The sequence below is a fragment of the Pyxicephalus adspersus genome, chromosome 4, assembly GCF_032062135.1.
Source record: "Pyxicephalus adspersus chromosome 4, UCB_Pads_2.0, whole genome shotgun sequence".
Lineage (NCBI taxonomy): Eukaryota > Metazoa > Chordata > Amphibia > Anura > Pyxicephalidae > Pyxicephalus > Pyxicephalus adspersus.
The window spans coordinates 48,903,532-48,916,823 of NC_092861.1; the positions used below are offsets into that span (position 1 = coordinate 48,903,532).

The window sequence follows — 13,292 nt, forward strand, 5'->3', positions numbered from 1 at the left end:
GAAGTAAACAGTCCCAAAATTTCCACTGACATTGTCAATTGTTTAATTTGCTATTTAATTGTTGGCAACATAAACGGCGTACTCTGCTCTCTAAGGATCTCCAGATCCAGACTGAAATATTTTAGGTGAAGAAAGCTTCTAGGTGAAGTCTATGAATTTTACTGGACATAATGCACACATTTCCTACAAATTACTGTTGCCCTCAATAAATCTTGTTAGTAAATAATCATACAATAGAAAAGTAGAACTATGGCCTCTGTTTAAAAATAATGTGCTGCAACACATTCATCTCAACCTACAGTTTTCCCTTAGTCTTCAAAGAACCACAGATACCTCTTCATGCTGCTACTGAAGATCACCCCATGCAGCTTCCGGAGATGAGTTGTCAGTGTTGCTGTATGACTTCTGAATACAGAGCAGTGTTACCCTTATATTTGATGTGCCAACAGTAGGATGAAAGGATTTTTCAGGAGAAATGGCTATAAGTAACATTCACAAGCCTGTAGCTGATCTGTCTCAGCCCCTGGCACACCTGGTCCTGCCAATGGCTTTCATCAGCAATGCTTCTGCTACTGATGCCCTTCCTCTGTGATCTTGAAGGTAAGTACACTTACCACTCCTTGCTCTGTCATGGGTGCTGGCCTTTTCACTCCAACCTCTTCTGAGTTTAGGATCTTTGGACATCTTTATTGGGCAGCCAGGCATCGTATTCTGAGCTTGGTATGCTCAGCTCATGTACATTATAGAAAAAGAATTTGAAGAAGTTGGTAAGTTTGTTTCATTGCACTGCCCCCTCCACAATAAACAACCTGCCTACTTTTATTTTTTTTTAAATATTTTTTACACTATAGATAGAATAACCACAAAGTTTAAAACCAATCTTTCTGAATTATTAGTGTTTGGTAGGTGCAGGTTAAAAAAAAAATAACTAAAGCAAGTGAGCAAACATTCAGGCTGCCATATTTTAATTAGAAACAAATACATTTATTGAAACAATTAATCAGAACATAATTACAGTGACTAGCATAGATAAAATCAAGGGATGGCTTAGTCATGCAGTAAAGGTAGCAGTACAGCCAACAACCCTTCATGGAAGGAATAGAAGTTATTGAACTGCATCTTTCATCACAGAAATGAGCATTTCAAATACTCATATATGTCACCCCAAATAACATTCAGCTAGAACATATAAAGTGACACAGACTAGATTTAAATTACATTTCATAAAAAATACATTTGTATATTTTTGCATTACAATTTTACATTTTCCTCTGCATAAAAAAAAAATTACATGTATATTCTTTAAATGTATTTCATTTACCCTATGGGAGAGGTTCTGAAAGAAAGTGCCAGATAAATTAACAAAATTTAGTATCCATTTAATAGGAAAAAGTTTTTTTTTCACAAAAAATAAAATCACGATATGAAACAATAGCCTAAAAACAATAATTTCAAGCAAGCTGTTTAATTCAATTATAATAATAATTATAATTAAATAATTCAAATTTTCAAGCAGTTCTATGACTAAATTACATTTTTAAGCTGTGACTGAAATGTATGACATAAAATTAGAGCACACAAAATACAATTGGGAATTATGTTGTTTTCATATGTTTTGTTTTAGGAAGCTGGACTTGTTGTACATGTATAGTATTTATGCACATGAAGGTTAACAAAAAAATAAACAAACTAGTAAATAAGTATTTTACAACATTTAAGTTTTGGCTATGACTAGGTTTCAATTCCAATATTCTTATACATACTAAATATGCACATTGCTGTCTCAATATAGGTAAGGATTCTACCAACTAGTGCCTTAAATCACCACTAATCTACGTCTTCATTAAAATAAAACAAGTGGATTAAAGGGATACTGGATAAATAATGCAGAAGTCTCTGCAAGATTGATCACTGCCCTTTGGTCCCCATGACTTTGTATACCACTTAAATGTCACTAAACAGCTAAATCCCCTAAGATAGATTTATCTAAAAAGTGCTTAAGGTAGTCACACTTTGATAAAACCATCTTTTGGTGCCTAGTCTTTAAATAGATTTCAGAGAATCACACATTGATCACATTGAAAATTACCAAATGTAATTGTAGGCATCATACGTTGCCAGAATTTTAGGCACCCAATACAACAGAGACCTAGTTCATTTTAATATATAAAGCATTTATCAGGATAGTTTTTTATAAGCAGACCTTTATGTCTTCTATTCAGACTTATAACTTAACATAGCTCTTCTTAGAGGATCGAATGTAGTAAATTGCAGCTTCTCATAGAAAAATGTATCATTTAATTCCCAGTTTACTATTGACTTATAAAGTCCTATTATTCTTCCCATCTGACAAAATTTGCCTATTTGAACTTGCCATGGTTTTCAGTGAACTAGGAAAGTCCAGAATATTTTCACTTAATGGAAATGCACTATGATTTACCTAGATCAAAGAAGTTGCTAAATATTCAAAACAAAAATATTCAATTTGAAACTTTTCACTTCGTTTACTGTTGGAGTGTTGCCAGCAGCAGTGGCAGACTCTGGGAAATGACCCATATTTTACAAATGGACCCCTCAGCAGTTTATCTGAAAGGGTCTACTTGGTAATAGATGAAGACAGCTTGCTTCATGGCTAGTGGTCACTTTGAAGAAAGTTGTGAGCTTTCACAGGCAAACTGTATGCAAATACAAATGCATACACTTATGTTAGTGACATTAAAAATTGTATACATAAATATGTCTTATTCTTCATTTGTTAGCTTGAAAGGAAGTGCATGGAGCCCAATGCAGATAGCAGTAGTGCCACTGGGGAGCTTAGTGATTATAACTGACTGAATATGGCTGCAGCACCTAAATCACAGTAAAACTATCTGCACAGGGTTATAGTTGAACCAACACATAACGCATCCTCAGCCTTCTATTTAGCCTTCTATCTTATAGAAAGGGCTCACAGAGTACCCATCAGTAAGGCTGTACGTATACAATTGCAGGAAATCACAACAACCAATAACTTAACTAATCTCTCACTAGTTTCTTTGGATTACAGAACATTCCACATTTTTTGTACTGCATTATTTTAAAGCCTGAATTCATACCTTGTAATGGGCTAGTAACAAAAGCGGATCTAGTCTTCCAAATATTACACCAATTATGGTCACAGACTAGTGTAATCTACATATAGTCATACATATAAGACAACAGATGCAATGAATGTTACGGATACTTTTATAATACCTGTCAGTATATTGGACCAGTACACAGCTGCTTCTCTTGTCTTACGGAATCCAACAATCATTTAAATTGTTGTCAGTGATGCCAAGGTCCCGGGTCTTTGAGATGTGCTGGATATTTTTGGCTTCAACAAGGTAAGTAATCAAGGTTAGCGTATTGAAGGTATTGAGGTAGTGTTAGTTAAATGGATAATGGTATTGGAGGTGTTTGGATAGAAACATATGCAACAGCATGATAGCATTCAAATAGGATTAGAGAATGCATTTGATGAATTTTAAGAATCAAATGTAGTATTGGGATCTTTATTTCTTTGTTCATGTGCTGAGGGTGTTAAGTGTCAATCTTACATTTGGACTGTTAGGTTGAATACTGAAAGGTTAAGTATGCCAATTCAGACTTGCGGTTGGCCGCACTGTTCTACCGCAGGCTCAACCGGCTTCCAACGGACATCATTTTGTGCACGTTTCAATGCTGCTGCAATTGTATTGGTCCATCGTGATGTGGCTAGAAGTGACAAATCACTTCTAGCTTAATGGTTGCTTTTCCACCTCCTGAGAAAGAGCTGCACCTTAAACTCAACCACAGGACAGAGGTTTTCAGTGGGGTAGCTGGAGGAGGGTAATAGCATGGTTTTTCACCACAAGTCTGAAAAGGGCCCTAAGGTTAGAGGGCGGTTATAAGTAAGGCAAGAGGAGTGGTTACACATTTGTTTGATACTAAGATATTTACCAGTTTGTTGTCAATAGGGATGAGCGAGAATGCCTCTGGCATTCTCGCAAAAAAGTTCCTCGAACTTCTGATAGGTCCGCGAAATTTTGCAGAACTGATTTTACTGACCCATCGGAAGTTCCAGGAAATGAGTACAGGAGAATTTCCAGGGCTGCATTCATTCATGCAGCCCTGGGAACCCTCCCCGGGCACTAGAGGTTAATTAACCTCTAGTGCCTGGGCATCGCAGTAGATTTCCAAGGCACTAGAGGTTAATTAACCTCCAGTGCCTGGCGATTGCAGTGGATTTCCAGGGCTGCATTCATTCATTCCCTCCTTTGGAATTCTTTGTGCGATCCCCAGCACTGGAGGTTAAAAAGGGACAAGTGTGCCGGGGATCGCACACTGAGCTGATCAATGATCAGCACAGCCCACCATTTTTTTTTTTTTAATTAAAATTCGATCTCGATCGGCGATTTTACACGGGTCATTCTCGATTACAATTTTGGTAAGCGAGAACAGCCGAATTCACCGCGAGATTGAGTTTTAAAAACTCGCTCACTCATTGCTAGTTGTCAATACATTAGTAAGAGTATGACCAATGTTGCCACTAAAGGCCTACATCTGTGGCCGGAAGTTGCTGCACATACATTTGCAATGATGCCTAGGTCTGTATAAATGTCAGACACACTTTCTATTTACTCGTGTGATGTGGGACATACCTAAATTTTAATTGACATTTCTTTATTTTATATTTTCACATTTAATAGAAATATACCCCTAATCATACTGTAATGTGATTATTCAGTACAGTAAATAAAAAAGACCAGATGTGCCTTAACCCCACCATGAAACAGTCCATTTATCAAAAATAGGGTTTATTAGAAAACAAAGTATGTGTGTGTGTGAGGGTATTGAACATAGTGACATGAAAAATTAAGTATAATTAAGGTCCCTCAAATTTGACACTTAATATATGCCAAGCTGTGCATCAAATTGTGCACCAAAGAGTTTGTGGTCTCATGATTCAGAATAAGGTGTCAAGGTGTCAGTGCCCTCTTGTGTATTCATGATTCATGTTCCGGGATACAGTCTGTGATTATAGCAGCTTTACCATGTTTTTCATTTTGAAAACTCATGTCCATGTTTCCATAGGTACTATGGCCTCTCTAGTTCCCACAGACGGCAAGAGGTTTTCTCCAGACAAAAACAAGAAGGGCAGATGGACTACAAAGCCTCGGATCCTTTGCAGCTCTTCTTGTGCTGTGGTTCGGTCCTGTGTGGCCAGTGCTGGCTTGGAAAGGAATTCAGGTAAATGGATAAAGTTGAGCACTTCATCACTGGGAAGACATCTGAAGACCTGGAATAGTAAAATGCAAGCGATTAGTCCTACTCACAAACACTTAAGTCAAGGTTAGGGGTACACGGTGGGTACTTTAGCAGCTAATAAGAAGCATTTATACTTCAACCGTCATTACTTAAAAAATATCAAATTTAATCAAGAATACACTGATAAATAAGGTATATTCTGACTAAAAATGGTCATAGGTAAGAACTTTTACTTTTGATACAAGGATATAATGATAGATTTGTCCATGGATTTATTCTCATCAATATTCTATGATCCTAAAACAACAGCTATTTTTTGTAGCAAATATAGCGAACACTGTGTTATCCCTTACAGGTTGGGTAATGTACCAGTTGGGTACACTGTAGATGATTCCATAAGAGCCAAATCACCCAAATGTTCTGCTATATGCCAATATCACCTCAATGATAGCATTTTTATACTGGCTATGTTCACAGTATGCAAACCCTGCAACTAGTAAAATTGGTTGAAATTGGGTATTATTTACATATTTGACATTTTAGAAAATAAGGCAATCAGTAAAATGGTCACCTTATCAAAAATAGTTGTATTGCGTGCACTTGTAGCCACCCAAACCTCTTTGAAGAATTTGTCACTAACTGGGTCCTGGATGTTGACAGAGGGATCATTGAGACAACCAAGAAGAAGCCTGGAATAGAAAATTGAGAATTAAGTACACGATCCTGGCGTTTGCACACTTATGACACTTAGCTCCACAAATAAAAATGGCTTGTCTCCAAAATTCACACTTCCAGAATATTTCCCAATAGATCAATGTCAATATGATGCCAGAAGCATGAAAAGATATGTGGGACAGCATATATAAATGTTTTCTTTACAAAAGACTATTTTAATAATTAGGGTTTCAAATAACAGTCATTCATCAATATTAGCCTTATTCCTTGAGTTGTTTGCCTACACAATGACCATTACGGTATAACCTTGCTGGGCTTAAAGAAACTTCAGCCCTAGTATTAGCCTACCTGAAACAATGCATGCGAAGGGACAGAGCAAGTTTCCCAGCTTGATAAGCCTCGCCATCCATTACCGAAGGGACAATTTCTGTGTCCTGGATAATAACTGCCATCTCACTGTCACGCTTTCCCATCATGCTGCGGTCATTAATATTAGCAGAACCTGAAGGATGTATGAAAATGATGAATGGTCTTATTAACTAAGCAGTAATGACACAGGATCATGTTCTATGGACCATGTGTCTAACGATGTAATGCCACCACAAAACTCATGCTCAAATATACTGTGTATATTTTTATATATATATATATATATATATATATATATATATATATATATATATTATATATATATATATATAATCAAAGAGGTTTTAGGAACACAACATACCGAGGTGATCACCTCTAATCTCATGATCATACATCTAGAAGTAGTGTGTCCAATGCTTTAAAATACTGACTGATAATTTGGAATATTCAGAAAAAGTCATTGCTACCCCCACAAAAATATGGCTAGAGTCATTCATAATAGCATTTTAATCAAGCTTCTCTTTTATATAAACATGTGCACTACTGAACATCCACTGATTTTTATACTTACAAGGTATGTATCATTACTGTATGTATAACTGCCCTAAGCATTTTCCCATGAGTTTCAAAGGCCACTGTACAAATGTTTGAAAGTTTTATTTTAGTAAACATACTATACACAGGACACTTTTTAAATAAACAACATTAAATGACATAGACCAGGCCATAGGGCTGAAAACTATGAAAAAGCCAGTGAAGACAGGAAAAACAGAACCAGTCACAAATCTGGTTTACAGAGGACGCAAAGAGTACTAAAGACTAGGAAGCTCACGGAGGACATCAATGTTGGAATAAATAGTAATATAAATACTCTTAGGAGCAATAAGACCAGTCTATTAAATGGTTCAACACAGAAACCAGTGGGTGTTGAGTCATGAATGTATATAGTGGACACATGCAATTGTATCTGAAAAAAGTTTCTGTTTGCAAACATAACTAGTTGCACTTACAGAGAATACCAAGTGCATTGTAATGCTAATAAATGCACAGTATGGCTGTCCTAAGTGGGTACTGGTGGATAGATGCACAGAAAAATCCTTCCATAAATATAGCATGCTTAAAGTACCTTCCATACAATCTACTTCAAGTGTATAAACCCAGCCACAACAGTCTGAATATTGGAGCCCAACAGACCCTTAGGCAATACATCTGAAGTTTTGGATGGATTGATATATTCCGATTTATCATTACACGTCACAATCACATATATTAATATAGGGAAACTCTGTATGGCTTGGTATGCAAACACTGTTCTCAAGGACTACCTATAAGCAAGTTGACTATGATGTCGGGATTTGTCTTATAAAAACAAATAAGTCTTTTGTACCAGGTCTCCTCTACTCTGAAAGGATACAATTTCACATTACTACTGGGCTGATTTAAATATTAAAACTCATTCACCTTGAGCAGCTTTCGTAGATGATCCGTTGTGCAATATAATTACTTTTATTGTTAGTTCTATCCATTTTGTTTAAATAAGCCATTCTGGCACTGACTCACTCAACCCAGATTATTAGGAGGAGGATGCAGGTTATGTGATTTGTGACTTGTAAACATAAGCTTTATTAGCCATACTGCACTCTGTCCAATCTTCCTAAACCTAATAACAGAATGGATTCCATGCAGCTGCTTCAGAAGCATCAGTAATAATAAGTAATGAAGAGAGGCTCATGGATAGAATATGCATCTGTTTTCCCTGTGTGAAATAAGGCAATAAAACTGCAGATCTTAAACAAATGGCAGCCATATGCTCAATTATGCAATAGTTTTATCACATGCGCTTAGACTGGGCTGCAGAATGCTAATTTAATTTAGACTGCAGTGACTACCTTATGTCGTAATCGGCCCCTGCCCCTGGTGATTTGTTACTATTATTATGCATACAATTAGAGATTTTAAATATTGCCTCAGTGTTAAAGAAAACTTCAGCCAAAATAGGGCCTTGTTTTAGGATAAGGTGATCTAGTTGTAGTAGTATTAGGAGCCCATTTACTAATATAGTTTACCATAACAAATGGTATAGGACAATATGTACATTGGTGCACTGGGGTACTGCAGTTTATGACAAAGCACAACTGGTGTGTTGCTTTCTAAAAAAAAAAAAGGGTCATGGGTGTTTTTTGTTGCAATTTCACAGCACATTGAAGATGAAACGAACCTAACAACTTCATTACATGTTATACCAAACTAACGTGAACCTAGCCCAAGACATCTGCATTTTTGGAAGCAAAAAAAAAAAAAAGTTACCAGCATATTGGAAGCCAGTAAGGAGCCCATGTCAATATTTGTTCTATTTCCCTCTTACTATTGACCCAAAAATGTTTTACTTATATTTAAAGCCAAAATGGTTATTCATTTTTGAATAGAGTAGGCAATGCCACTTATTTCTCATTGAGGAGACTTCTATTCACTTCCTGTCCTCCATAAACAAGAGGAAATAAAAGGAATTTCCTTTTCCCTAATTTACCCTATTAGTCTGGCATAACTGAAACAAGCATCCACATTAGAAGATTTTACCTGTACTGCTATTCTTGTTAAAATGTCACATTTTTCCTTAAACTTTCTGGTCACCAGGACTATTATAGAGAGTAAATGTTCCCAATGAGAACAAACAAACGCTGACAGGGGTTCTAATATCTCCTCACTCTATCCGACATAAAAAATAGCTTTAGTGGCATTAAAATTTAAGGACTTAGAGAATACATTATAAACCCTTAATCAATTGGTTCTAAACAAAAACAAAAAAGGGAAGTTTAGCAGTAAAGCACTTTTTCCATCCACATATTATAAATATTTTTGTAGAAAATGTGATTCCAGAGTACAGACAATGCCAGAAAAATTCTAATTTCAAAGCACTCTGTGTTCTTCAAAGAACAGATAACAGGTTTGTCAAGTTTAATTGCTAAACTTGACTTTGATTCAAGACAGATGGGCCCCATTCTGACAGTTAGCCCACTCTTGATGCTTGCTATTTTTTCTACAGAATACAACCATCAGTAGACATATGAAAATTGTTCATTCCATAATCAACACTTTCTGAAAATCATTTAAACTGAAGCAGATTTAAAGGAAACTCAGCTTGTGGTGCCAAAGCAGCCCCCCTATACTAGGTTCACTGTCATTTCCTTTTTTAAATGGCAACACAGTGCAATAAAATAAAGAGAAAGAAATATTTGCATTTCTCACTTTATGCAATGCAGTATGTTTCACACGTTTTTATCATGGAAGTGTTACCTATGGGTGCACTTTACTGTACTGTAATGGTACAGGAAGTAATGTACAGCACAGCCAGCAATGATAGCTTGCCAATTGCATACGATCCGCCTGCATTACATAGTACCAACAGGGTGATGTCACTGGGGCTAAAATAAGGTAAGGCATACAATTTAAAGGTTTTAATTAAAATAGTATTAGCATGTATGTTGGTGAGGTGGAAAGGCACACACATACACATGCGCAAATATGAATGGTGTATAAACACAAAGCAGGAACAGGTAGGGAGAATACCAGTACTGCTGCTTTGCACAGTATTAAATTCAGTATCTTCTGCTTTTATCACCTTAGAGGTCTATTTACCAAGATTAGACAATACCAGCTTTTCATTTTACCATCCAATTTTCCCTCTAAACTGTGGATGGAAGTCCACAAAAATCGGATTTAAAAAAGGTATAATGCTGAATTGGGTTATAAAAAAATAAGTGGAATTTTACAGACTGGAAATACGAAGAAAACTAAATATACCCCATACATTCCCTCTCTGCTTTTTCTCTGCTAAGCAGAACAGAGAACACAAGGTTTTTATGGTAGTGCATACTACACATTGGAGAAAAACAAACTTTTTTTTATAAAACTGCAAAATAAACTTAGCATAACACAGCATAAAAACTGTCAGAACCAACATATACCACAAAATATCCCGCAAAGTATTATTATTATTATTACACAGTATTTATATAGCGCCATCATATTACGCAGCTGTACAAAGTCTATAGTCATGTCACCAACTGTCCCTCAAAGGAGCTCACAATCTAATGTCCCTATAGTCATATGTCATTATTACAGTCTAAGGTCAATTAAGGGGGAAGACAATTAACCCCAATTCTGCCTCAATTAACTTAACTGCATGTTTTTGGGATGTGGGAGGAAACCGGAGTACCTGGAGGAAACGGGGAGACACGGGGAGAACCTGCAAACTCCATGCAGATAGTGTCCTGGCTGGGATTCGAACCTAGGACCTAGTGCTGCAAAGGCCAGAGTGCTAACCTCTGAGCCACCGTGCTGCCCAATAAGTATCAGTTCTTACCATCTATAAACAGGTCTCCTGGGGTTAGAAACTGTTAAAAACCATAGAGTTTATAGCTCCTGGATGCCCACTGGCAAAAACCAGGCACCCAGAAGTGGTAGCAGGCAGCGACTGCTAAGTATTTACAAATGCCTGTGCAGAGGTTTGCTTGCAGTTGTAATTGGTGCCTTATTTTTCTATATGGAATGATATACTGTAATTTTTGTAAGCAGGTTTAGAGGTTAACCACTCTTGGATGCAGCATGTAGTGTCTGAAAAACTGTGCATCAATGCTACCACAAGCAAACACCCAAGAATAAAAAACTCAGTTGTTCCAAATATTGACCTCTTTTAGGGGGCAGCTAAATGTGGTTAACCACAGTGGCACAAAAAAAGCCACTCTAAGCCTAAGCTTCGTACAGACTTGCAATGAACATCAGAAATTGTCACATAAAATAATCTTTTGTAATTGTTTCCAGTAACAGATAAATGACGAAGCACTGTACACACCATGCCATTCTATTCAAATGAAAGAGGAACAGGGAGGATAGGATGAGTGAACAGCACCCTTCTGTGCTCTCCTCCACAGGAGTAAACAGTGGAATTCAGGGGACCACCAAACAACTTAGAATTGTTGCCCAAGACAAGCATTCGTCTCGAGTGATGATTATCTCACCTGTTTACATAGCTTAAGCCTAAAAATGTAATGTAGCTTGATATAGAAGTACAAAATGTGGGTTTGTTTACTTACCAATAATGATAGTGTTGTCATCAGCAATGAGCAGCTTGCTATGAACATATATCAGTTCAGAGACAAGGTTTCCCTCCAGTTCTGCATGTGTTCTGAGACCGCAGAAGGATATGTAGTTCAGCCAATTATCCCCAACTGAAAAAACAAAAAAACAAAGTAGCAGTTGTTAAAATGTTTGTTAACTAATGTCACCAAAAAGCCATCAACCCACATTTGTATTTAACGCTGGTAACGCTTCCTCTAAAGTGAAACTTAAGTGGGTAAGTCTAGGTATTATAGTGAAAGGGTATAATCTCTGTGAGGAAGTGGACGCAAACTCAAATTGGACACAGACAGTAAAAACATGAAATATGTTCTAGGCCTTTCTATTCGATCAAAGCTCAAGAAAAAAAAAAAAAAAGTTTCTTCGGCAGTTACATTTATTTGGTAAGACTAATGACAATGACAGAAATTAGGCAAGCTATGATATCCAAATCAGAGTAATTACAAAACTCCATGTATGCCATAGAAATGGTTTACTAAATCTACATACAGCTGGTGCTTTTACAAAAGGCCTTCTTTCTTATAAATAAGCCAACTCCCAAAAACTTGAGAAGTAAATTCGATGTCCCTGAACTCACAAGAAGCTCCTCAGCTACGACCTGAAATTATTCTCCGGCATCCTAGCACATAGATTGGCCCCAGTACTGAGTGGCCTTATTCACCTTAACCAAAGTGGCTTTCTCCCCCTCCGAGAAGCCAGGGACAACACTACATGTACTCTAAATATCATTGATTATGCTCATGCCCACAAGATTCCTCTCATGTTTCTCTCCATGGACGCAGAGAAAGCATTTGACAGGCTGGATTGGAATGTTTCTCCACTCTACCCTGTCACACTTGGGCATACCTCCACGTCTCTTAACATGGATAGAAGCCCTCTACTCATCCCCCAGAATGGAGAACTCTATTATATCTTCTATCATATGGAAGATATATTATCCACTGATTCCAAGAGAGCAGACAAATTTGCCCAGGCTTGGTACCACTGGATACATTTCTCTACATCAGTGGAATATAATGGGCCTGTTGCAGCCCCCTCAGCCTGCCTCACTACATGCCTCTGCTAACTAAATGGTATACTTTTGTTAGTTAATGTATTGAATGTGAGTAGATTTATGTAACTGATAGGATTTGACTCCCCCTCCCCCTCCCTTCTATATACTCTTTCTTTTTAAAAAAAGAAAAATGAAAATTCTCACGTTCCATTTAGTTATACATGATCCTGTTTATGGTTTTATTATTGATTTTTACATTTTTTTTGGTTGTATAACTTTAACAAATCGCAGAGCTGTCAGTGCTGTGTGTTCTTCATTTCTTTTTAAAATTCTTTTTTTGAGCAAAGAATGCTTACCCTTGTATGTACCAAAGCAACATTTTCTTTACTGTTCTGTCTTTAAGAGATTGTGGTTTATGTTCATAATACTTTACTGAGCGCATGTAATATACTTCAACATGTAGATGAATCTTTATATAGATTTTCCGGGTCAATCTCCTCATTTTGATATATAACAGAATAAAGCTTGGAGTAGAAAAGTCCCAAAAATAGTCATTATGTGAACAGCAGCATGACCATTAGTGCCATACTGAAATATCAGCCAGTTTTTTATTAAGTCACTTCCACCAAGATCACCATCAACCAAGAAATGACAGGGACATGTTTTTTTAAAGTCTTTGTGTTATCGTCAGGAAAACATCATATAACTGGAACACAGAATCAAAACTAACAATTTTCACAATGTACAAAAGAAAGGAGAAAAGTAAAACTCACTTTCTGCTTTCAGCTGTTCAATGATGGAATGCTCTCCTCTGCAGATAGTTCTATAAATAATGAAATTAAAGCTCAGA

At 36.7% G+C, this 13,292-nt stretch overlaps 1 protein-coding gene across 1 annotated transcript in view; it reads right to left on the bottom strand.

Moving 5' to 3' along the window:
* Positions 1-948: 948 nt before the first annotated feature.
* Positions 949-13,292, bottom strand: part of PLD1 (phospholipase D1) — a 35,558-nt gene continuing 23,214 nt past the window's right edge. The window contains exons 15-19 of the mRNA XM_072408113.1: positions 13,216-13,265; positions 11,406-11,540; positions 6,292-6,445; positions 5,840-5,957; positions 949-5,299 (exon numbers count right to left, since the gene is read on the bottom strand). Of these exons, the coding sequence (XP_072264214.1) occupies positions 5,075-5,299; positions 5,840-5,957; positions 6,292-6,445; positions 11,406-11,540; positions 13,216-13,265 (682 nt within the window). The 3' untranslated portion in view covers positions 949-5,074. The remainder of the gene's footprint in view (positions 5,300-5,839; positions 5,958-6,291; positions 6,446-11,405; positions 11,541-13,215; positions 13,266-13,292) is intronic.